General features: G+C 48.0%; 1 protein-coding gene across 1 annotated transcript in view; it reads left to right on the top strand.

The window, feature by feature from the left end:
• Positions 1 to 26,535, top strand: part of SDK1 (sidekick cell adhesion molecule 1) — a 595,735-nt gene that overhangs the window by 458,310 nt on the left and 110,890 nt on the right. The window contains exons 23-27 of the mRNA XM_012638907.1: positions 10,789 to 10,898; positions 12,631 to 12,781; positions 13,365 to 13,602; positions 24,474 to 24,589; positions 26,087 to 26,276. Of these exons, the coding sequence (XP_012494361.1) occupies positions 10,789 to 10,898; positions 12,631 to 12,781; positions 13,365 to 13,602; positions 24,474 to 24,589; positions 26,087 to 26,276 (805 nt within the window). The remainder of the gene's footprint in view (positions 1 to 10,788; positions 10,899 to 12,630; positions 12,782 to 13,364; positions 13,603 to 24,473; positions 24,590 to 26,086; positions 26,277 to 26,535) is intronic.

The raw sequence follows: 26,535 nt of genomic DNA, 5'->3' as shown, positions 1-26,535 counted from the left end.
CAGAAGGATCGGCCTGTTCCTGCCCCAGCCCGCCTCGTGGCAAGCACAGAGCCAGCAGCACAGCCTGGGCTGGCTCTGGATGGGGGCTCACCTGGTCTGTGAAGCAGACGACTCCAGCAGGGCCAAGAGGCTCCGCATTGCTCCATTTTGTCTGTATTTATCTGTTAGGTGGTTAGTGTCTCTGTCCTCCCAGAAACACAGCTTGGTGAGAGCAGGGACCTTGTCTGTCCAGCGTGGGCTCTCACCTGGGTACCTAGAACAGGGCCTGGCATGTAGAAGGAAGGTTCGGAACATTCCCGTGAGCAGTGGGTGGGTCATTGCACAAATGCCAGCTGGGTCAGAAACAGCCCAGTCTGCTGAAGGCAGAGTTCCTATCCCTTAAAAGCAGGCCCTTTGTTTTACTTAACTGTCCGCTTGACTACCTATCATCTCCGAAGGGGGAAGGAAATTTTAATGGGTTCCATCTCTGGCAGGTTCATCAGCCAAGTGTTTTTATCTCATCGCTTCAACTTCACTGGAGTTGAGGATTTCTAATCACTAATTTTATATCTCCCCCTTTCCTCATTACGGGTGAACCTGAGGGCTGTTTGTGGCCCTTTTGATAAAAATCTGTCAGCATTTGGATTGTAATAAACTCTGGCTATAGTTGAATTTCTTTTTCATAATAGGAAGAAAAAGAGTGACATTATTTTTGAACAGCCTGTCGTGTATGCATAGGAGAGCTGTCATCAGCTCTAATGGCTCCTTCAATAATAATGTGGTCATCTGGGTAAATTTGCCGAGACGGGCTTTGTCTTTTGTTCTGGTGTAATGTCTCTGCCTAGGCATTTAGGTACTGTGCAGGCAGGTGACAATGAAATACATACTCAGAAATTTCAAAATGTTTATTGGTTGTTTGTCCATAATAACACCCTTAGAATGACTTTTCCCTCTTATTTCTCGGCCAACATAGGAAATCTGTACCCGATGAACAGTTGAAAGTGGCCTTTTTGTTCATTAGTATATCAGATCCGTTTACATTCTATAATGGGACTTTTAGAACGACCACAGGAGAAGAAAATACTGCAGCATAAGTGACAACTCCAGCAGGACCAAAGGAAGTGTTTTACTACAAATGTCATTTTCGAGAAATAGAGGTCAACGTATATATAAATCACAACTGTCAAACCAAATTAAATTTTATGCGAGTAATATTTTCCTGTTCTGTTTGAGGACTGCTCTGTGCTGTGATTCTTTTGTCCTAATTTTCTCATCGGGTTTTTAGATTTGCCTGTATGTTTCATTTTGCTGGTCATTAGGTTTTATATTTGTTTCATCCATTCATCCAGCAAACATTTATTAAGCACCTACTGTTTTATAGGTTTCATTGTTTCAGGTATCATGCTATATACTAGATTACTAAGGTGAAAACTTTTTACTTTTTCCCTCCAGGAACTCATAATTTTAGGGGAGTAAATGCGGGAAGGAGGATTGAGAGGTGGTCTGGTGTTTGGTACGAATGAGACTTTGAGAATTGTCATAATGAATTGTTGCTAAGAGATTATGGGAGAGCAAATGAGTGACGAAGGTAATCAAAGAAGGCTCCAGGTAGGAGGTGAAATTTAAGGTGGGCCTTGAAGGGTAAACAGCATTTCCACAGGAGGAGGACATTCCAAGCGGGGAGAATAGAGGAATGAATGTTAGGAAATTGCACAGCACCTATTGTTTTAAAATGTAGAATTTTTATTCAGGTATGGTGAGCCAACAAATCAGGAGACAAATGGTGTTGAAGAGACAGCTCATTACTCACAGATCCCAAGAGAAGGGGGGCACGGCATACCAGGGGGGCATACATGGAGTGCAGGGTCCTGGGCAGGAGCCTTTGTTGTGGCTTCTGAGGGAAGGAATGGGCGAGGCAGGTGAGGCACGCTTAGCATTGGTCTCTGTCCCTCATTCACCTCTGTCCCTAGCTGCCTGGCACCTGGCCCTGGGTGATTAGGGCAGGGGATGATGGCCCAGAGTGTGAGAGCCCTCAGAGGAGCTGGCTGATAGGTGGGCTTCAGATATGAAAATTGTCCCTGCAGGTGAGTTGTTTGCTGTCTCGGGAGTTGGCTGATCTGGGAGGGGTGGTCCCTCCAGGGCCAGCAAGGCCTAGATGTACAAGCACCAAGCACAGCACCTGGGAGATGTGGCTGATGCACTGGCGGGGAAGACCCAGAGGCCACATAGGAGGACACGTGTGAGCGGGACGTGATGGGCAAGACTCGGGGGGAAGCAGAGCCTGCGTGGAAGCCGTGAGTGCTGCACTCAGAGCTGGCTCGTTTCTGCCTGAAAACACCCAGGAGAAACTGCAGCTCTGGTCACCAAGTGGGATGCCACGTGCCAGAGTCTTCTGGGCTGTCCGCTCCCCTTGTCCCATCTAGGTCTCCTAATAGCCCTTTGAGGTCACCTTTGTTGTCCTTGCTGTACAAACAAGGCCAAGGCGTTGAGCATCTCGTGGGCACCAACCCGGCCTGGTTTCCTGGCCTGAAGTGTTTGGCTGCAGAGCCGAAGCCACTCCCCTGGGTCCCCTTCATGCATGACGGAGCACAAAATCCTACCGTAGGGCACAGGGAACATTGGCATCCCATTGTCCTTAAGTGGGGTTGTGTCTAATGGGAGAGACAGGACAGACACAACACATGTGACAGGCGCAGAGGAAGCCAGTGCGTGCAAGAGATGAACAGGAGCCAGGAGTCGAGAAGGCCTGGGGAGGCCGAGGGGGTTGGGGGCTGGGACTGCTCCCAGACTGTGTGGTGCATGGGGCTTCCAGTGCAGGGACAGTCATGGGGGCGCAGAGGTGGCCCTGGGAGAAGCCTTTTCATGGGGTGGGCCTTTGGAAGAATGGGTTCCGTGAGGGCAGCATGGTGGGGGGTGGGAAGGCGATTTCAGGGGGCCACGTTTGGGGAATGTGAACAAATGGGCCAGACTGGAAGGAGTATGGGGAGATAAGGCAGGTGCTGTGGGCTGCATATCTGGAACCCCAGGTCCCTGCGTTGAAACTCCCAGCCCCGAGGTGATGGTATTAGGTCAGAGGGGGGATTAGGGCCCTTGTGAAAGGAAGCCCAGAGAGCGCCTTCGCTCCCCTGCCTCCTGGAAGCTGCTGGCCCCAGTTGGACTTCCATCCTCCAGAACTGCGAGAAAACGAGCTGCTGTTGTTTGTGAGCTACGCAGTCTGGGGCGCTTTGTCCTGGCAGCCTGACGAGGAATGTTGGAAGACACGGGTGGAGGTTGGATCGGATGAGACTGCGGGCAGCCCAGGCCAGCCAAGGAGGCTGGACTCAACTCTGTGGACAGTGAGTGCCGTGCACCGCAGCTTGGGTCAGAGAGATAAACTGTGTGCTGTCTGAATTGTCAGGGACCCTAGAGTCTCCCCGCTGCTTGGCCCTTACTATGACTATGAGCACTGAGCCCAGGACGTCCTGAGATCCGTGCTGCGGGGACCACTCCTCGGGCTGCACCACATCGGGAAGGGAGTTCTGGGCATAGATATAGGATGGGGCACCATGGGACCTGTGGTTTTCAAACTGCCCATCAGTGGAACTGCCTTGCCTGGGCCAGTGGCCGCCACATGGACCTGGGAGACCAACAGCTGGGCAGCCCTAACCCTCTGGTTTGTCCTAAGGTAGGAAGGATAATTGTGTTCTTTTTTAAAATTCTCTGAGCTAGATTGTCAAAATAGTTCAAGCAAGAAGTCAGGAGCTGCTAACCCAGGGTCCTGCCACTGAGACCGAGCAAACGTGAGAGTGGTGTGGAGTCCTCACCTCGCAGCAGCTGCGCTCACAAGGGCGGAGAGAGAAGCAGCAGCGACCCTGGATACTGGAGGGGACAGCAGAGAGGATTGTGCTGTCAGGACCAGATGTGTGGCCTCCAGAGGCACAGCTATCTCAGGATAAAGAGGACGTGTTCTGGGCTGCATTGCCGAGTTTCAGGTGCTAGTGCAGAGATTTCTAGAACCAGGAAATGTCCAACCTGTGGTCAACAGGAAGGTAGGCCACAGACAGAGCCGAGTGTCCCTGTGGAGGGGCAGGAAAAGCCACGCGGAAGGAGGCTGCTGCCGAGGGGGCAAGGGCAGACTTGGAGGGGGAGACTTTATTTTAGGGTTGCTGGGGACAGAGGAGGAGCCAGAGAAGAACAGTCGGGGGCACAGGAGAAGCAGAGAACCTGCCTCAGAGGAGCCCGAAGATCATAGCTGAGCATGGCAGGAATGTGGTCGGAAACCCAGAGGGTCATTTCTCAGCCCTCCGGCTTCTGCAGACGGAATATTTAGAAACTACCTGGAAAGACAGTACAAGCGAGGGAAGGGTAGGGGAATCTGGTGTGGGGCTGTCTGAAAGCATGAAACGTCCTCCGGAGCTGAGATGGATCAAGTGCTGAGAAGAATTCGCTCGGCAGCCCTCAGGTTGGCAGACTCTTGGATTTGTGTGGGGAACTGGCCTTTGGGCCTCCTGCAGGCCTCCACGCCCTTCCCAGTTGTGCTGCGAGCACTTTTGCCAGAAGCCCCCATCTGTCCCTCTGCCTCTGCCCTCTCCAGCTGCCGCCTTTGGGGAAGCTGCATTTGGCTGTAGCACACGGGAACGCGGCTCAGAATAAGAGGGCACTCGGTATCTGCGCATGTTGCTAGACGTGCAGGTTTTCCTGCTGACACCAGAGTTTCAGCCAAGCGGGGTGCACTTGGCTTGGCAGGTTTCCATGGAAGAAGTTTTGGAGCATCTGTTTTTGCCTCTTCTTAGCTCAGGATGAAAGGAGAGCTGCTTCCTTGTCCTGCCTCCCCACTCACAGCTGCCGCTCTGTGTGCTTCCTCCCCATTTGCAGAATTACCTTTTGGATGAGGTTAATGACTGTCCTCTAAGTGGCCATTGACCCCTCGCCTCTGGGTGCTGAGCTCATCATGGCCACGGATCCTCCTGGCAAGAGTGTTCAAGGTCCTTCCTGGCCCACCCAGTCTCCACCAGACTTCCTGGAGGCTGGACCTGGTGCACACAACTCGCCCAGCAGACAAACAGGCCCAGCCTGCTGGCCGCTGGCGCCAAACACAGGCCAGGCGAGGAGTGGGCAGGCAGGGGCCCTCCAGGTGGGGCATGGTGGGGCAGTAGCGGCTCTGGTGGCGTTGGCAGACAGCGTGCTGTTAATGGGCCTAGAGTACTGCCCCCTGTGAAGTGGCATTTCAGATGTGTGGCATTTCTGCTTTTGTAATAAGTATTGTGAAGTGCTGTTTGTTAGCTTTAAAAGAAAAAGTTAAAAAAAAAAAAAAAAGCCCTTCGAAATCCCAGCTTCCCCATGGAGCTTTGATTTGTTTTATCTGTAAAGAATTCTGCTTCACTCCACGGCCAGCACATTGTCAGTGAGCAGCCGGCTCCGTCTCGAACACTGTCATGACGGCCTTGAAATCTGACTGGAGAGCCATAGGAGCCCAGCGAGGGTTAAAGAACTCCTGTTCCTCACTGAAAAGAATCCTGGTCTCTGGATAAAAATGTAAATCTTTTATTATAGAAATTTAAGTTTTACCCCTAGAGGTCTATAAGTAAAGTTGCATTTTTGGTAATAATTTGCGTTTGGAGCTCCATGTAAAACAACCCATTTTCTATACTGATTTTCAAATCACTCACATGTTCATTTGTATATCCGTTTGTGTGTTAGACAGGGCTGAGCACCAAACTTAGGCTAGAGGCTGGCAGAGATGCAGGAGATACAGGGCTGAGCCAGACCCTGTATGTGCCTCAGCAGTGGTCTGCAGGCGGGCAGTAGTGACAGCACCGCATGGCAAGACCACTCAGAAATGGAGGAGAAGGAGCACTGTGTGCTTTTGGTGGCATGCCGGAGCAGCGGTTGGCAAACTTTTTCTGAAAAGAGCCAGATAGTAAGTACTTTGGGCTCTTGGGCCAGACAGTCTGTAATAACCATGCAGCTCTGCTGTGAAAGCATGAAAGTAGCCAGCAGCAATGCCCAAGTCAAGAGCTATGTTCCAATAAAACTTTATTTACAAACACAGGAAGTGGGCCACATTTGGCCCAAGGGCCAGAGTTTGCTGACAGCAGTACCTCTTTGAGTAAGCCTGCCTAAGTGTCATCTGCCATAAGGGATATAATTGTGTTTGACTTACTGTTTGTTGATTTGGCCCAGATGCTGTAAGTTAGATGCTAGAATATCTTGTGGAAGATTGAAAGTTGCAAAACCAGAGGTTATGGTTGTGTTGTTCTTATAACCAGTTTTATTTCTAATTTTTCAACCTATTTAAGCATTCCTTCTTTCATTGACTCTATGATACCCTGCCTCTTATATTCTCCCCTGAACCAGTTTTATTGTCCTGCTGGTTTCCCTCGTTAACAAACAAAAGGAATCTTTGACACTCACTGTGTATTTGTTTGAGCTGTGTTTTTAAACGAATGCTTTGACAAGTAAGATCAGCACTGTATCTGGTGGGTAGAAGATGCTATGGGAGCACAGAACGAGGACATCAGGTTCTGACACCCCGTTTGGGGGAGTGAGGGGCAAAAGGGGATGTTGTTCCTGAGGCTTCCCGAAGGTCCAGATGCTCTCTGGATTCCGGAGGAGTTTGCCAGTTGCACAGAGAAGGGGCAGACAGAGCAGACACACGCTGAGAGAGGAGACAGCGTGCGCGAGGGTGCAGGTGTTCGAGACTGCCTGCTGCCTTCAGGTAATGACATACTGGGGTTGGGAGGGAACGTGCAGGTGGAGCCAAATGGAGACACATGACACCGCCTCGGCTCTCCAGTAATTGGCACCCGTTCAAATCACATCTTTCAAAAAGGGAGGCCCGGAGCTGGGTGAGAAGGGCAGGGAAGTTTGACCTTGGCTATCAGCCTCTGTCCTTCTGTGTTGTCATCATCCACTGGGTCCCAGCCCTGGAATTGGGTTATACTCAGCAAAACAAAAGCCCCACAGTTACCAGACGTTCCCTTATTAGGGGCAGTTTAGGGGTCAGCTGGCCCCTCATGTCCTAGCTGTGTAACCATTTCCCAGGACCTCGGCTGGTGGCGCTGCAGGCCCTAGGGCCTCTGAGAAGCAGGGTGAGCGTGGTCACCTCTTGGTGCACTTGTTCCTCACCCTCCTGCTCCTGCAGCGCCCACGAGCTTCTCTTTCCTCTGGGCAGTGTCTCAAGTCTTGCCAGGTCCCTTCCATTCCTCTCGGTCGTGTGGGTACAACGGCCTTGAATCCCAGAGCCGCTGCCCTGACAGTGCCCACCCTGCAGTAGCCACTATGGCCAAGGGCACGTCCCACACTCAGTGCCTGGACAGGCCAGAGGTGTCCACAGGGCCGGGGAGCAGCCGGGCAGACACATCCATGCAAGTCGGCACCAAGGCAGGAGCAGGACAGCAGGGCACGAGGCAGAGCCCCTGACCGCAGGACCCAGCGTCCCTCAGCCTTGTTTATTTCCCCCTCTGGGAGCTCAAAACAGGCGTCCAGGGTGGGAAGGCCGGGGTGAGGGACAGACAAACGGAAAAAGAAAGGAGGTTCTTTGCAAAGGTGAATGAGTGTCCACATTTCCGCCTTGGGGAATAAATGGAACCGCCACACATGTGTTTCCCCCTCACAAGCGGGCAGATAAGGCAAAGAAGTGGGAGGTGCCCGGCCAGCTCCTTGCAGAGCCGTGCACAGCACCCCTGACTGCCGGCTCTGTCCTTAGCCCTTAAACGTAGAATTGAGTGATCAATAAAAGGTCTCGAGTTGACTGGCCTAAACTCCAAGTCACCTCTTTTTCTTTCTTCTTTCCTTCCTTTTTTGTAAACTTATTTTCCACAAAATAGCCCAGCACTGTGGTTTAACATCCAGAGGATTCATTTCACTAAGAGGTGCCCATCTAAGGCACCTTGAACTCTGAACCGCTGAACCGTGCTCTGGGGCCCACATTCTACACTCAGTAAAATTCAGCTGAATTTCATAGAATTCTAACTTGAAGGAATTCATAAATTTCATTAGCAATTGATCGGAAGTTAGGATGTGAGCTAGGAAAATGAAGGGCTCAGCACACTGCCCCCTGCCTCTGTCCCAGCCGCCAGCCATCTCCTCTCCTCCCCTCCCCAGGGAGCCTGAGCCACTATGCGTCCTCACCCCACACCCCACACCCTGCTGCCCTGTGTTTTCACTCCATCTGGAAGCCTCAAAGGCGTTGTGGGCTGTGCCAAGCTGTGACCTTGAACAAGTCACTCTTTTCTGGGCCTCGGCTTCCTCCAGTGGACAATTGGCTGGGTGATTTCTTACAGTTCTGCGGCTTAGCTGTTAGCTCTCTCTCCCACTGATTGCAGATAAACACCGAGCATCTCCCTGTGCTAAACACTGTGCCGGGGTGGGGCTTTCTGGTGGACGTTGGCGAATTCCCTATGATCCCCGCGTCCCCTGGCTCATCCTCTGTTTGCCCCCTGGGATTGGATGGCCCCAGGCCATGTTCTGTATGGGCCAGTCTCCTGGTCCTTCCCTCCTCACAGACACGAAGAAGGAGGCAGGCAGCGGCTGTGGGCCCCCTGGACAGGGCCTGGTCCTGTCTGGTTCTAGAGCTTGTCCCCCAAGGTTAGTGTAGACCCTTCCTTTCTCCAGGAGTAGTATTCTGCATAACCTTAATCTATCTGCTAAGCCTTGTTTTCTGTGTCTCTGAAGTGAGGATTGAGGACCTCAGTGGCTATCCCGGTGCTGAGAACTGGCCTGCTTTGGTGCCAGGGCACTGTCCCCCTTCCTCCTCCAGCTGTGCACACTGCAGTCTCTTCCTAATGACACTGCCCCACTTTCAACTGCCTTGCTGCTTTGCTGACTTCTGGGCTACTCACTGTCTACTCTGACCTCCAGATCTTTTCCATGCACTGTTTTTGGCCAGTCATCCTGCATTTGTATTTCAATGTTTCTTTTCCAAGTGAGGTGAAATTCATGTAACATAAAATTAACCATTTAAAGTGTACAATTCACAAGTTAGTAGATTCACTATGTCGTGCAACCACCTCTGGTTCCAAAACATTTTCATCCCCACGAAAGGAAGGCCCATACCCAGAAGGCAGTCACTACCCAGCCCCTGCAACCACCAGTCTGCATCCTGTCTCTACAGACTGAGCTACTCTGGCTATTTCATAAGATGGAATTGCAGTGTGTGCACTTGGGGTCTGGCTTCTTCCGCTGCACCTCATGTCTTGAGGCTCATCCATGTGGCACCGTGTGTCAGTACTTTATTCTTTTTTACAGCTGAATACTATTCCATTGTGCGACTGGGCCACAGAGTGTTTGTCCATTCATCTGTGGACATTTGCCTTGTTCCTGTGTTTTGGCTGTTGTGCGCAGTGTGCCATGAACATGTGTGTCCAGGAATCTGTGAGAGCACCTGTTTTCAATTCTTCAGGGTGTGCCTAGGAGTGGACTTGCTGGGTCCGTGGTAACTTTTGGAGGAGCCACCCACTACGTTGATGCTTTTCACTTAGCGTATTGATTCTGTGCTTCACCTTTAGCCTTCTTTAGGAAGCCCCAACACCTGTGCTTACGCAGGCGCCACCGCATCCTCCACATCCAAGGTCGTTTTGGATTCTCACGCCACCCTCCCATGACTTGGCCACCTGCCAACTTGGTTTCCTCCGCAAACTTAATGAGCACCTTTCCTATTCTGTCATTTAAGCCAGTTATGAAGTGTTAACATCTCAGGGCCCTGTTAGCCTGACGCACTCTATGCCCACAGCCTGACTTCTCTATGTGTCCCTGGGTCCTCCAGAGCCGCACAGCCACACAGGGCCCAAATGTGCCTGTGACGGGGATGCAGGATCTGCAGACAGGAGCGCCAGGGCTCTCCTGGCAGGAATGAGGTGGCGGGGTCTGCCCCGTGGCTCCTGTGCTGGGCGGTCTGTGTGGCATTGGCATGGGGGTGAGTGGTGTGGTCCGCTTGGCTCGGGCAGACGTAGAAGCCACAGTGGGCACTCGGGTTTCAGCAACAGCAAACAGCAAGGTAGACTGAGAGAGGTGGCTCAGGGTCAGAGCAGGGGTCCAAGAAGTGAAATAGCCCTGAGCAGGCCGACAGCGTGGCGCTCACAGAGGGAGCAAAGTCTGCAAGAGGCGGATCACTGGGCAGGACCCGAGGCTCGCAGGGGTAGAGCTAGGAGCTCCGAGGGCACCCTGAGGGGCCCCTGTTAGCAGACTTGGAAATGACAAGGCTGTTTCAAGGGAAGGGTTCTGCTCTGAAGTCAGCTCTGCTCTGAAGCGGTTCCTTTAAATCGTAAAGGGACAGGGACTGCCAGATCTGACTCCCAGGGCAGAAGCTTGATCCTTCTTTGTGTAAGGACCTTCCTCATGCCATGGGCCAGCAGTGGTGTCTTTTGAGGGCAGAAAGGGTCGGGGCAGAAGTGGGGAGAGACAGTCCCCTGGTCAGCATGTGGTGAGGACACGCAGCCTGTGCCCACACCTCACGCTGTGATCCTGGCCAAGTCCTTTTCTCTGAGCCTCTCTTGGAGGCTTCACGTGTCAAATGGGAGGAAGGACAAGACAGTGTTGGAGGTCCTCTCTGGCATTGCTCATCTCTGAGCTGTCAGGGCTTTGTTCCCAGAGGCCCCACTCTTCAGGTCACCTCCTGGGGACCAGTTCTTGACCAAAACCCACCAGCCTTGATGGTGGCCTTAGCAAGAGCCCGTATCTGCAAGGCACAAGAGGTGGGTGTGCAAGACTCAGCGCATCCTAGGTACGGGCTGCTGTGAGGTTCTGCCCAGCCCACCGCCCACCGGACAGGGGCACATGGTCTGTAGGGCAGCCTCTGGCCCAGCAGTCTCAGGGTCTCCCTTTGCACAGGTTGGAGCCATCGGCGATGAGGAGGAATGGGTCACCCTCTATGAAGAGGAGAATGAGCCTGACGCCCAGACGCTGGAAATCCCAAACCTCACGCCCTACACTCACTACAGGTGAGCACAGCAGGTGATAAGCTGCCGCAGGGCAGGAGGAAGTGTTGGCATCTCTAGCAGGTGGCTTCTGTCAGCGCTAACAAAACCCAGTTGAACACCTGCAAATTAGAAGTTTCCAAGTAGCAATAACCATAAATCAAAGCCTTAAGAAGTAGGCGAGATACATGGTTGGTTATTACTCCAAGGGAGATTATACCCAGATGATAGATTAGCAATGTTATTTACATCAATACTAGCCGGCAAAGTACGGTATAGAAATGGCCCGCTATTATATTAGGCTTAATAACCAAGAACCACAGGCAGCGGAAATGCAGCACTTTTCTTCACAAAACTCCACAACCTCTTGGGACTGTTAACACGCTGTGTGCAAACAAAGCAGATGTCCTGGGCATATCCTCCTGCTCCCCTTCCAGGGCCCAGGAGCTGCTCGTCTCAGTTATCAAGCACTTAACGTGCCATTTAACCTTTCGCTTCTTGATCCTGAGACTGATCGGGGCCGTAAATCCTTGGCCTTAACAAAGGGTAGAGTGATCACGAGCCATTAGCGATGCTACGGCTTCCCGTAAGGCCGTTGAGGGAGATGAAATTTCCAGTTATCACCAGATGTTGAGTTTGATAATGTCATTATTCTGCCAGGACAGATACATTTCATAAGATTGGGGAATGAAAGAATAAGAATTACTAATACAGGGAGTAAAAGGTGAAATTCCATCTTTGTGAAGAACATTTTTTTCATACAAAAACCAAAGTTAGCTTTTTTTTAAAAAAACCTAATGAGAAATTGTTTAGCCTCTATTCATTTTAACATCCTTCCTAAGATTAGAGCAGACAAGGCACAATGCACTGGTTTTTAAAGGAAAACGTTTAGCTTAAAATGAGCTGTTGGGATTCAAGACTTACCATGTGAAATTAGCTGCAACTCTATAATTATTTCAAAGATCAGGAACTGCAATTAGAGATCAGTGTCCCTGTCTTAAATTCAGGTACATTTAGGGAAACTCTATAATAAATATCTGTGTGCCTGTGTGCTTAGGATTTTTCTTGTATGTAAATTGAATTCAAATAATTATATATAAATAAAGAGACAGAACTGAAAGCATTACCATAGACTCTAAAGAACATCTGACTCCACCTCGTTTCATAAATGGAAACGAGTCTGATCTGCTGAAGGTCTCATAGTTACTCAACGGATTGGAATCCAGGGTGTGGATTCTGGGACCATTGCTCTTCTCCTAAACCAACAGAAATCATTTCTGTTGGTGCAGGGGTGACCTTGGTCATGAAAAAGACATTGGACTTTCAGAACTGTCCCCTGGTAGCAACATTCTGACACTCCAATTCTGTCGAATAGCTACTTGATCTTCAATCCCCTGATTAAAAAGTTGAATCAGCCAATGGAAACTGATGACATAGATTTCTGGCCATCTAACCCATCCAGTTATGTTCATTTGGGAATTTAAAATTGTTGAGTTGCCACAGATATACCATTCTTTGAAGGCTTTTAGGGAAAAGGGATATATATACATACATACATGTATATATATATATATATATATGTAATTTGAATTTTGATGAAACAGGTAAAAAGAGAATGTCCACGAGCAACAGCCTTTATGATACAGGTAGACACATGTCTGAGCTGTCCCCTGAGAAGCAGCCATGGAATTTTTTGGTTTTGTTTTGTTTTTTCCTTATTTTGCTTTGGAATAATTCTCAATCTTCTTATCTTTAGATTTCGAATGAAGCAGGTGAACATTGTTGGTCCGAGCCCCTACAGTCAATCATCCCGGGTCATCCAGACCCTGCAGGCCCCGCCCGATGTGGCTCCAACCAGCATCACAGTCCGAACTGCTAGTGAGACCAGCCTGCGGCTCCGCTGGGTGGTGAGTGGGCCACTGGGACAAGGGTCTCGAGGTGGCCAGGGCAGGCATGAAATCCAGAGCTTAGCAGTCTCTTAGTCATGCCTTTCTCCTCATCAAAACTAATCTCATCATTAAACCAAAAAGTATTACATTTTATAGTTAGTGCTGGATCTCAGACCAGCCCAGGATATGTGATTAATTAGTAGCATTACTCACTCTTTTCTTGGAACTGAGGGGTATTCCTGGGGGGAGTAAGGCTGCTGGTGCTGCATGCTGGACCTGTAAGTCCTTAAGCTAGGTCAACATGGAACCAATACTCAGTATTTGTAAGGGAGCCAGGCTGATATTTAATCAGAACATTTCCCCACAAAATTAAGCCAAAATGTATTAAAAGAAATTATATCCAGCCAAAGTTACTGACAAGGTTTCATTTAATTAACAGAGGAAAAGTTTCAGGGAAAAACAGAGTAGAAGGTTCTAAGACTATTCCCCTAGGAAAGTATTTTTTATGGAATTGGCCTCATAAGACAAGCCCATCCTTTAAGACCTTTAAGGGTGACAGTTCTGAGACATCGGCTCATCACGGACCATTGTTCATTTCCAGCCCCTGCCCGATTCCCAGTACAACGGGAACCCCGAGTCCGTGGGCTACAGGATTAAGTACTGGCGCCTAGACCTCCCGTCTTCCGCATTGGCCCAAGTCGTCAGTGACCGGCTGGAGAGGGAATTCACTGTCGAGGAGCTGGAGGAGTGGACGGAATACGAGCTGCAGATGCAAGCCTTCAACGCCGTCGGGGCCGGGCCGTGGAGCGAGGTGGTGCGGGGTCGGACCAGGGAGTCAGGTGAGATGAAGGCAGTTCCAGTCCCAGAGACATGGCCCTCTCCATGCCTTGCTAGAGACAGATGGGGCTTAGTGACCCCGAGTCTCCAAATCCCACTTGTGTCTATGTTGGTGCTCTTCTAACCCGCTGGTAGGCCAGCCTGGACAGGAATCTCAGTGAAACTTCACCAGGGCCCAAGCCATTCATTTGGAGTTGATGATGAGTTCTAGCAAGGGCTGGATTCACATTATTATTATTTTTTAATCGTGGATAATTTTCACTATCAGTGATGAAAAGCCAGAATGTGCAAAGATCCTCTGGGGAATCTTTAAATACAGGGCATTCAGGATGTCTTCCTCACAAAGGAATAGGGTAGCATGTTAACTAGTCTGGCCTGTTTGTTACAAACAGAACCCCAAAAGTTTAATTGCTGTCACACAACAGAAGCTTATCTCTCACTCATACTGCAGTCTCGGGCAGGTGTTCCTGTTGGGTGGGTGTCTCTTGTCCACGAGGCGATTCAAGGGCCCAGCCTCTGCCGTTCTGTAGGACTAAGCACCTTCTGCATACAGCTACCAGAGGGAAAAGAAAGGGCAAAGAACGGGCCTTTCCACATTGCAGAAGTGGTGCGGCTCACTCTGCTCACCTCGCCGGGCCCAGGCAAGGGGTACTGCTAATCCTGGGGGGAGCAGGAAAAGTGTTCTTGGTCACCCTCGAGTGGACCTCTGCTCGTTACACCAATGATGAATTCCCCTAGTCTTCCAGGCTTTGTGGATTGACCTTGAACAGGCAACAGTGGTTTGGGGGACCTTTCTTGCCTAATTTGAGTTTGTAGAAACACAAAGGGAAGAGCACAACTAATTCTCTTTAAAGACACCCTGCAACCAGTTCTGTCCTGAAAAGGATGAACTTTCTTTCCTCTCTGGAGCCGTCTTTGATGGATGTCACAGCATGTGCTTGATGTTCCAGGGGCTGTTAATTCTAGGCTAACTTAGGCTGCTAGAAATAGTACTTAAAATAAATTCATGGCCTTTGTCCAGGCAGGAGACAGTGAACTAGGCCAGTGGTCAGCAGTAAAGAACAAAAACACTCTCTCCCCTCCCGCCAGGCAGTCCTCTGCCACTTTGCTTATTGATGTCAAATGCCACTCGTTCTCTCGTCCTTCTCTGCACCAACTCTCTGCATTAGATGAAAATCCTTCAGTGCTACATTTTAGCTCTGCAGTAGAAATGGCTCAAGGACCTCCCCTCTCTGCATCTGTCCCTGGGCTCAGACACCATGTGAACAGTCTCTCTGTCGTTGTGTTAAGTAGCAAAATGAATTAATTAAGTTTTTAAATGCTGAAAACCTCCATAGGAGATAAAAAAAAGTTCAAATTCGGAGTGACTTTGGTGGGAAATGTACAGAAGGATGAGTTGGGAAAGCCAAGTGCACGTCAGCACGTTGGAGACGAACCTGGTGCGCAAAGTGGAGGGAGAACAGGCGGGCGTGGTTGGCTCAGGACCTGCTGTCAGGGCTGCAGGTGGCTTTAGAAGCAGCATCCTCAGGACCAAGGAGTTTCGAGGGAGGAAAGATGGACGCCTGGGAGCCCCGTGGCTGCCAGCGCCAGCCTGCCTGAGACAAGCCCCGTTAGGAGGTCTGAGGAGGATCTTGGGAGGCAATGCCGGGGTGTGAGGACAGCTGGAGTGAGGACGTGGATCGGCTTTGAGCAATAAGGAAAAGAAGGTCCACGGAGCCCAGGGGGGCGGCCCTGGCCCCTCAGCTTCTCCCAGTGCTGTTTTGTCCAATGCTGCCGGTGCTGCGTGTGCTGTGGTGGGGTGCAGGTGCACCAAACCCTGCCTCTCGGCCCTCGAGGTGGTCAGCAGGGTGGGGGTGGGGCACAGCTGCACACAGCACACCATGTACCAACAGATGCCACCTGCTCTGTGTGCCACGGCGTGGCGAGCCTGGGGAGCTCTGGATAAAGGCTCTTTCCCCTGTTCCCACCGGTGACAGACACCAAGACCTCACATTGCCGTTGTGAGATGCACACATAGGTTCCTAGGATTTACCCTTGCTTTGTTCATCTTTTAGTCACAGATTCCAGGCAAAAACTCCCAGACAGGTTTGTCCTTTTATTTCTCCTAATCTTCTTGGAGGGGGTGGCGAGGATGGACAGGAGAACCCTTGGACAGTAGCAGGGAGAGACAGAATTGCTGTCTTGGGGGAATGCTCTTGGTGCATAGTGTGAACCCTGGCACCCACCGTGAGAGCCCCTGGAGAGCAGCCGTGGTGACAACTGTCAAGCTCTGAGAGAACTAGTATTTAAAGAGGGATTTTCCAAAGCAGTTGGGGCTGATCAGACATCTTCTCCAGCTCTCGCTCAGACTGTAGGTTTTATTGTGTTAGAAAGAAAAGATTGAGCCGCACTGATACTTGGCTTGTGACTGTGGTCACATGAATTTTAAAAAGCTGTATTTTCTTCAATGTCTGAATCTTTTTTGACAAAGAAGAGAACTTGAGAAATTCTAAGAGATGGTTCTAAATCCAGTAATAGGCAGGCCAAGAAAATATTTTTCAAAAAATATTCTGCTATAACCAGCTAGAAAATTATGGATGAAATATAATTTCTTGAAACTTTAAATTTATTGACATGCCCGTAAGAAAAACAAGGAAACCCCCAGGTGTGAGAGGCATAAAGGGAACTGAAAACAGTTCAGCAGCAAATGCTGAGGAGGGCTGCAGCTGCCCTGGGTAGGCCGGGATGGGTCTGGATCTGTCCTAGTGGTTTCAGGACTTGGGAACAGGAGTCACCTGGAACCTATGTAAGGAGGGAGTCAGAACCCAAACTCCTGCATGGAGACATGACTCTTGAAAGCTGTACCCTCTTTGACAGGGGAGAAAGTGCCTGCCCTCAGAAGTTTGTCCATGTCTACTGACTCTGAATAGGGGAAAAGAACAACTCTGAGTCCTGTGCCCAACTCGAGTTTGGGTTTTGAATTTACACTATATGAATGGCCCAGAAACTCCCAGGACAGAAATTAATGTAAAATTTGGTTCCAGAAACCAACAGCACAAGTAACAAAAGAAAAAAATACAGACAAATTGGACTTCATCAGAATGAAAACACTTATGCTTCAAAGAATATCATAAAGAAAATGAAAAGCAACTCCCAAAATGGAAGAAAATATTTGCAAATTATATATCTCACAAGGGACTTGTATCTAGAATATATAAAGACCTCTTACAACTTCCCAATGAAAAGACAAATGATCCAATTAAAAGCTGGGCAAAGGATCTGAATAGACATTTCTCCAAAAGAGATATACAAATGGCCATAAGCACCGGAAAAGCTGCTCAGCATCATTAGCCATGAGGGAAATGCAAATCAAAACCATAATGAGATATCACTTCACACCCCCAAGATGGCTAAAATAAAAAAGGATGAACAATAACAAGGGTTAGTGGAGAAATTGGAACCCTTGTACATTGCGGGTGGGAATGTAAAATGATGCGGCAACTTTGGCAAACAGTTGGCATTCCTCAAAAGGTTAAACATAGAGGAGTTATATGACGTGGAAATTCCACTCCTAGGTATACATACAAGAGAACTGAAAACATATGTCTACACAAAAATTTGTGCATAAATGTTCATAGCAGCATTATTCATAATAGCCAAAAAGTGGAAATGACCCCAGCGTCCGCCAGTTGGCAAATGGATGAATAAAATGTGGTATTTCCACACAAAGGATAATTCAGCAATAAAAAGGAATGGATTCAGGAAACATGCTACAGTGTGGGTGAGCCTTGAAAACATTGTGCTAAGTGAAAGAAGCCAGACACAAAAGATCTCATATTATATGATGTCATTTATCTGAAATGTCCAGAATAGGGAAATCTATAGAGACAGAAAGTAGATTAGTAGTTGCCTAGACCTGGAGAGAGGGTTTGAGAGGAATGAGGAGTGATTTATATGGGTGCAGGGTTTTTTTGGAGGGTGATGAAATGTTCTCAAGTTCATTGTGATGATCATTGAACAACTCTGTGAATACACTAAAAAACATTGAATTGTGCATTTTAAATAAGTGAATTATATGATATAGGAATTATGTTACAATAAAGGTATTTTTTAAAAGAAAAGCTTATCCTTCCCTAGATTAATTTTGTACTGATAAAATGTTATTGAAATAAGTAAGTTTCATGGATTGTACACTTTGCCTATGGTTGGAAGGTCCTGAAGATCATCCTCACTGCCCGTAATATCTTGTTACCCACAGGAGAAATAGTGATCAACTCCTCCTGAAATAGTTACATATTATACCCAATAAGGGATTTTACTTTTCTCCCAAAACAAGAAGAAAATACAAAAACAAAACAAACAAAAACAAAAACAAAAACTCCACATGGTTCCAGACCAAACCTTCTGGGCAGCCAACAGAAGCAACATGACTCCTTTTCTGGATAGATATTGTCATAGCCACATTGTCCCAAATAAAAATCAAGCCCTTTTAAAGATGAATCACAATTATCAAACACAGAAGGAAATAATATACCATAATTAAAAACGAACAGCCTAAAAAAAGAAAAAAAAATGATAGATGGCCCTGATTGCTTTAAAATACACATTAGTCTGAAAGAAAATATGTGATAAGTGCATTTAAAATTATTGAAATCTTAAATTATGAAAATAAAGCATTAAAACTTTACTATTAAGATACCATTTTTTAAAGAAGTTTGTTTGTTTTTAAAGAAAGAACCAAATAGGACCCAGTCATTGAAAAAAAAAAACAACTCTATGGTTCAGGTAAAAAAACAATTTAGACACTGTCAAAGAGAGAATTACCAAACTAGAAGCTAGATTTGGGTAAATAACTCAAAATAGAGCACAAATACATAAAGTTTGAAAATATGACGGAGATTAAAAGAAAAAGAACAGAATGAGAGGATCTCACATGTATCTAATAGGACTCAAAAGGGAAAGAGGGAGGACATGAGAGTGAGGAAATATGCAGAGATAATGGCTGAAAAATTCCAAAGTTGATGAAAGGCATTATTTACCAGACTGAATGAGTGAATGCAGACTAAAGCATGAATCCTGAGCAAAATAAATAAAAGTAAATCCACACCAAAATGAATTTTGCACAAATTCAAAATACCAAAACCAAAGAGAAAATCTTAAAAACAGTTGGAGTGAAAGGCAGGTAACCCAAGAAGACAAGACAATTTCACTGACATGACCAATCAAGAACAATAGGGGAGAGAAGACAATGGGATGATGATCTTGAAGGAGCTAAAAGAAAACAACCCTCAACCTCAAATTTCACACCCAGCTAAACTGCTTTTGAAGTATTTAATTCAGAAAACAATGAAGTAAATGTTATATAAAAAATGAAGAAATTGTAATAAAAATGGAAATATTATTTTGATAATTTTTCAAAGGATAGGCTTTGAAAACAAACTAAACCAATGGCAAATTACTAAATTGAAACTATATTTCTGTTCAAACCTTTCCAGCTGTTGAAAACCTGTTCTTACAGTAGTCAAGAGGATACAGAGGATAATCCTTTACGTGTAAACTCACTCACTCCAGGTTTTTTTCTTCTAACTGTGTTCTCTTCAGACAATCCTGTATCAACTCTTATACAGTAACTCTGAGGAGGCTTTCTCCAGCAATGCTGTTTATTTTTGTAGTGACTGCTATGTTTTAATTAATATTGAAATATGGATTTTGTATCAAAAGAAGCATAACGAATCGTTTTTGTCTTAGTCGATTGAATCAGGTTTAGCTCCAGGGGGCTCACAGATGGCCTATGCAGAATTAACTGTATTGGTTCAGTATTGCTGTGTTCATAGTTCGCTTGTTGAGAAGGTTTTTGATCAAGAGTAATAATTGTTCTTGCAATTGAAGCTTTGCTTTGTCAGTCATCACTTTCTTTCTTTTTTCAAAGGTTACAGCTTACAGAAAATTATTTTTAAATTTTTGATTGGAATTTTGTTCAATTAGAAATGTGGGTGCCACATATATCTCTCTGGGAAGAAGAATTGAGTTTTGGTTCAAGTATTTTGATTACCAATTGAACAATTGGGTTGTTGATGTTTATTTCAAGATTGGATGATTCAGATTGTAGACATTTTTAATGCTGGAATGATGAGCCCTTAGGGATGGCTCTTGGGCCAGTCTCTTTTCTGGTGGGTGGGGGTATTCAGCATCAGTCCTCCGCAACCTGGGAGTCCACAGGTGCCCCTCCAATGCTGCTGGTCCTGTAGCACTTCATTCCTTGCCCTTGTACTTGACTCTTCTGAATGGAGCTTCCAGAACCTCCTTCTGTGGGAAGCTCTCCTCCTCTAACCTCAAGGCCCTTCTGGTCGCAGCAGTTTTGACTTCCTGCCTTCCCTGGACCTGCTTACACTTCCCTCCCCAGCAGAGGAGCCAAGCCTTCCAGGCACCGCTCAGCCTTTTGAAGTGGGGGCGGAGGGGGGAAGGAGAGGTGGGGGCTGTTGTTGACATAAGTAAGGCTCGTAGATTGTACACTTTGTGCATAGTTAGAGGGTCCTGAAAATTGTCCTCATTGCCCATGATATCTTCTCACAAGGGCTCAAGGGTAGAGTGGAGCCCTGGGGAGGGGGTGCTGGAGACAGAACTAAGGAGGGAACGGAGCTGCTGACCACATCAGGATAAAAGTGTCTCCTCACTGAAAAGAGCAGTTCCTTGGTACTTAGCAACGGCACCGTTGCTGGACCCAGCACTGGGACGTGGAGATGGACATTTCGAGCCACATCTCAATGAAATTGACAGGCTTGAAGTGCAGTCTAGCAGGTTCCGTGACATCTTATGATACATTATGATATATTATGAGGATAAATGAGGCCTTAAAGCCAAAAGAGACCACATGAGGAGGAGCAGCTGCGCGGTGAGAACCCCCGTGGAGGAGGGAGAGACATGAAGGAGAGAGTGAGTGTTCTGAGTGGTTTTGTTTTTAATAAAGGGGAATTTCTAAGAACGTCTCAAAGCTTAAGATGCCAGGTTGGAAAAGGAGTTGAATCTGCCTCAACAGAGATAATGGGTAAGATTTTTCTTCTTCAAATCCTAAAAACTTTGCAAATAAATGACAGATTTTGTCCTGGTATAATAGAATTTGAATTAGCTGAAACTGGCATCCTGAACTCTACCATTTTCTTCTTCGGCAACCTCGCCTGGCTCTCTCCTTGCGAGAAATCTGTCTGTGTCTGAGTTGCTGCAATCACCAGGTTGCCGCTGCTCTTTGGGGACATGGCTGCCCCTCCGGCAAATGGTTGCACATATTACCACCTCTCAGAAAATCAGCTGTCATTTGTAGGTCTATAGTGAGCATTGAGCACTTACAGTTTCAAAGATTGACCCACAGGAAGCAGTTAAGGATTAGTGAGGTGGACCCATTGTGTTGCTATGACAATGGCCTCTCTTTTTATAGCCAGGGACAGTTTTTGAAACACAGCACTAATATCTTGGGCATACAGTATGTTTGGTGTTCTCATCTTGTTCTGAATAAACTCACATAAATTGTAGGTTTATATTTTCTTTTAATGATAGTGATGGCTTTAAATCATAGCTGATTCAATGTTTCAGTTTATTACTCTCTTTTGTAAAATAAATATATGTATAAGCCATTTCATGGTAAAAGCCCTGGTGGTGTTTAAGACCCCCCCCTGGGTGCCACTTGTGGGCACAGGGAGCAGGAACAAGGAGTGTGGGCACCACAGCCGGAAGGCACGAGGACAGAGGGCACCTGTGACGAGCATCCCTCCTCCTCAGAGAACCGGGCAGCCTCAAAATACAAGTGTTTCTTTTCTGTGACGCTTATCTGCTCAAATAAATTAATAGAGTTTTGTTGAAGGACTGAATAACTAAATGAATGACACTCGCCTGACATATTTGGGAGGGAAATTTATTTGCTACGTTGAGCCGACCAGCATTATCTACCTCCAGAAATGTAAGGAGGGTCACTGTGATTTTTATAATAACAGGCACAAGCAGGTGACTTTTCTATGTTGTGGGCACATCAGTGACCTATGCCTGGCAGCTGATCTAATGCCCGTGTGGGGAAGATGCGCGCCGTAGTAAGGAAAGAAGGGGAGAGATGCTGCTCCTAGGGCTGTCAGGGCCAGGGACGGCGCCCTTCAAGGACTACATGCTCCCCCGGGAACACCTGGCAGGGTGTGGAAGGGACAGAGGGGTGCGGGCCGCCACCCCTAGGCTCACTGTCTCCTTAGCCCTGCCAGGCTCTGACTTGCAGTGGGACTTTCATCCTTTCCTCTCCCTCATCCTTTGTTTGCGGAAGCTTCAGACGTGGTGGCCACCTGCTTACGCCACCAAGTCATGTAGCAGCAGCCCTTCGAGTGCTCATGTGGATCCTGGCATTTTGTCTTAAAAACCGTATTTGCGTCATAACCGAGTACCCCAAACTGGATGGCTAAACAACAGAAAAGTATTCTCTTCCAGTCCTGGAGGCCAGAATCTGAGACCAAGGTGCTGGGGAAGTGTCTGTCCTGGCCTCTCTCCAGCTTCTGGGGGCCCCTGGGCTTGTGGCAGCATCTCACCAGTCTACCCACAGCATTCTCCCACTGTGTGTCTTCCTCTTCCCCGACACTTTCCCCGTGTGTCTGTGTCCAAATCCCTCCTTTTTGTAAGGACACTAGTCATATTGGATTGGGTGCCCCTGCTTCAGCGTGACACACCTTGACTAGTTGTATGTACAACAAACCTGTCTCCAAACAGGGCCATGCTCTGAGGCACCTGGGGTTGGACTCCAAACTGTAAATTCAGGGGATGCACAGTTCAACCCATACCCGGGGAGACCAAAGCACTTTGCTATAGAAATCTAGCAATCGGATGTTGGGGACAGCCTTATTGTGCAAACCCACGTTACTTTCTGTATCTTCAGCTTAACTGACTAGCAGAGCTACTTTCACGGCCTCTTGGCAACAGGGAGGAAGTCCTCGTGTCTGCAGGAATGGATGAGTGAATGGGTCTACGGAAAGACAGTAGAGGAAGCCCCCTGAGCTCCGGCTGCAGAGGTGCATTCATGCACCCCAGTGTCCTCGGAGCCTGGTAGGATTGCCCAGGAGAAATGGAACCAACACCTCCACTCACCTTCCGTGTGTCAGGCTCTGTACCAGGCACTTCCCACTTTAGGGGTGGTTGTAGCATCAGTGTTTCACTTTCTGCAGCAAATAGCTATTGATCACCTGCTAATTGCAAAGTGCTGGGCAAGGGAGAAGACAGACGCCAAAGCATGAAGGTTGGCCGGGCTCTGCCATTTCACAGATGGGACAACTGAGGCACAGAGGTCGGGGCAGCACCCCCAAGCCCCATGCTGAGTCGGGTCCTGCTCCATCACCCCCTGAACATCTCACTCCCCTGTGAGCCTCAAGACCTCCTGAGTTCAAAAGACGATTTTGCCACCTAGAAGTGACCTACGAGAGCCTCTGTTCCTTCATCTGCAAAGTCAGCTGCCCTGCAGGGTGCTCGGGAGGTTTAAATGAGGCAAGGTGCTGCAAGGTGGGCACTTCAGGTGTTTTTCTTCCTGTTTTGACCACGGATGCCTGGCGTGTAATGGATCTTCAGTCCCTGATGAGAACCTCTTGTCTTTGGTTATAAAGATGTATCCTCTGACTTGGCTTGGAATGTGTGCAGATCCATCTTTTCCTGCCTGGATGGCGCTGGAAGTTTGAATGGGCCCACAAGAAAATTAGCAAAGCAAATTGACATTATCTAGAACAGTGGTCCCCAACCTTTTTGGCACCAGGGACTGGTTTCATGGAAAACAATTTTTCCATGGACCAGGGTGGGGATGGGGATGGTTTTGGGATGATTCAAGTGCGTTACACCTATTGTGCACTTTATTTCTATTATTATTACATTGTAATATACAATGAAATAATTATACAACTCACCATAGTGTAGAATCTAATGCCACCGCTGATCTGACAGGCGGAGCTCAGGCAGTGATGCGAGTGTGGGGAGTGGCTATAAATACAGATGAAGCTTCCAGCGCTTGCCCCCCACTAACCTCCTGCTGTGCGTCCTGGTTTCTAAAAGGCCACAGATCTGTCCATGGCCCTGGAGGCTGAGGACCACAAATCTAGAATATAAAGTCCTTTTTTTAAAATTTTATCTGTTGTTTTTGTACACATTATATCTGAATCACTGAAAATATATCAAGGCAAATTAATTCAGTGACAATGTAAACACAGGAGAGATTGCATGAAAGTAAGAAAGTGACCTAATGTGCACATGGGTCAAGAATTGTGTGGCTGCCCCTGTACACCCGTCTCATTGTCAAAACGCCTTCATTTAAATGGAATAGAACGCAATTTCCTCGGGCTCCAGTTTTCTCATTGGTAGAAGCGGGTAATGGTACCTGCCGCATTGGATCATTGTAAGGATTAAATGCAATTATGCATCTGAAGGAAGCTGGCACAAGATAAGCGCTTAGTAAACCCTTTTTCTTCTCTTTGCTATGTGTAAATCCTGACACCACCTCCTCCCGCCAGCCCCGCCAGTGCCCTCGCAGAACGCTGGGTTCAGCGATGTCAGTGAACTGACGTCTGTCTGAAAGTGAGGATTTCCTATTTGAGATAAAAGTCTGCAGTTTCCACAAGTTAATGCAGAAAAAAAGACCAAGCATATTTTCTTGCTAGGTGGACTCAGGTAAAATTGAGCTCCCAAATACCCAGGATTTGTGGAATTTGTTGCTAATATTAAAGAGATTTGCATATCTGTTATACTCCTGCAGGTTTAATCTGATTACTACAAAATGCTCAGAATACATTGCTATTTCAAGGACAGCTTGATTATTTGGTTCAAAATTGGACCTTTATTTGTAGAAGCCTTTATACATTTGATGCCAATCTATTTAACTCATTCTTTGCAGTTCCTTCAGCCGCCCCTGAAAATGTGTCAGCTGAGGCTGTCAGCTCGACCCAGATCTTGCTGACATGGGCTTCCGTGCCGGAGCAGGACCAGAATGGTCTCATCTTGGGCTACAAGGTATGTGTTAAGGTGACACCCCTTTGCTTACGGAGCCAGCTGGGGAGATGCTAACACGTTGTTCCTCTAAACCAACGCGTGTTTATTCTCTTATACATCTACAGCACTAGCCTGTTTTTACATCAGTGTTTTTTTACATTAATTGCCTTATCCAAGCCTCGTTACAGTCTGGGAATTGGGCCTGGCATGAAACTTAACAAATGCCAAAATAGGACACTGATAGTAGCATGAACTAGGGGTTGAACTCAGACTCCCAGCTCATGCCCGGCTTTGCCCCTGGCCGCTGCCGTGCCGAGGCTGGCTACTTAAACTCTGTGCCTTGTCTCCTCACTTGTGAAGTGGAAATGATGATAGTAGCCCCTTGATAGGACCGGAGTGGGAATTAAGTGGGTTATTTTATAAAGCACCCTTGCTCACGTTCAGCACTGAGTAAGTGTGCTTAGACGGGTATGTGTTTGTACATATCATTGTCACTGGTCAGTCCTACCAGTGGCGTCAGCTGTAAGAACAGAGCCATTGCAGCTTCTCCAGGGAGGCTTCTCTGGGTTCCTCTTTCCATGCATCTACTTTGACCCTTTAAAACCTCCTTCTATTCCTTGTTCCGTCACTCGGGGGTGACGAGCCCATGTCCCCATCTGCTCTCAGCTCAGCTCTGCCAAGCAGCAGAACGAGCTTTCCTGGATGTGGCCAGCAAGGCCACGCTTGGCGCCTCTTTGCCTTCCCAAAACTCCCCCTACCTGGCTCTTGTTCCCCTGCCTGTTCTCATGCATCCTCCCTCCCGGGCCTTCTAGGTGCTCCCTGCTGGCTCCGTGATACGTGGCAATCCTGTTGAGTGGGTTCAGTGACCAAAACTCCACACATGGGTCTTGGAGGAAAATGCTCCTCCCCAACCCCTCCCTGCTGGCTCTGCCTTTCACAGCCTCTGGGTCCCTGATCTCAGAGGGCAGCTCAGAGGGGTGGGCTGTCAGCGAGGTCGTGGGGGCTGTGGCTGAGAGCACCACAGGATGGCTGTGCCTGTAGCATGGGCATAGCCCAGGGAGGCCACAGCTTCCGGTCCATGTGGAGAACAGCAGGTCTTCTGGGGCAGAAACCCAGTTTCCACGGAGCCTGCAAACCAAGTGGGCTGCTGGCTCCTGTGTAGGAAGCAGAATGTCTCTGTGCTCATAACTGAGTCTTTGTTTTAGTGGCTGTGTTTGGCGTAGCTGCAGTTGGGCAACTCATATGTCGCAAATTACGACCAGGCAGCCAACTCACCCAGCCGTGGGCAGGGCGATAAGCTCCCCTTCCACTCTGGAGTGCAATCGCTTCATCACCATCTTCCTCCCCACATGCCAGCGTGTAGCGATCAGACCCATAAGCTTTTGGCACAGCTGTCCTCAGGGAGAAAACACAGTTGGTTGGTCCTTGATTTGTGGTTGGGAGCTTGCCCCGTGCCCAGGAGGTCCCATCCTAACATGCTGCATCATCATAACCATCCGCGCTGTGTCGATGCTTCAGATCCTGTTCCGGGCCAAAGATCTGGATTCTGAGCCCAGAAGCCACATCGTGCGAGGGAACCACACACAGTCCGCGCTGCTGGCAGGCCTGCGCAAGTTCGTGCTGTACGAGCTCCAGGTGCTGGCGTTCACCCGCATCGGGAACGGGGTCCCCAGCTCGCCCCTCATCCTCGAGCGCACCAAAGACGACGGTACGTTTATGGTTTGCACCTTCGTGCGCCTCACTGGCTCCCAGGTTTGCATTTCCAATCCAAACAATTTGAATTGTTGTTTTTTAACTTAATTTTCAAATGACTTTTTTTTTTTTTGAGTTGAAAGAAACAAAACAAAATTGTTTTTCAGTCACTGAGCATTTATATGGCCAATTTCAGCCTGGAGTGAATTTTTACAGCCTAATTATGAACCTGTGCAGAATTTCCATCGTAACTCTGCCACCGGCAGTGCTGGAGA

Source organism: Propithecus coquereli, unplaced genomic scaffold, assembly GCF_000956105.1.
Source record: "Propithecus coquereli isolate 6110/MARCELLA unplaced genomic scaffold, Pcoq_1.0 Scaffold137, whole genome shotgun sequence".
In the NCBI taxonomy this organism is placed as follows: domain Eukaryota; kingdom Metazoa; phylum Chordata; class Mammalia; order Primates; family Indriidae; genus Propithecus; species Propithecus coquereli.
This window is presented reverse-complemented; position numbering and strand designations above follow the sequence as displayed.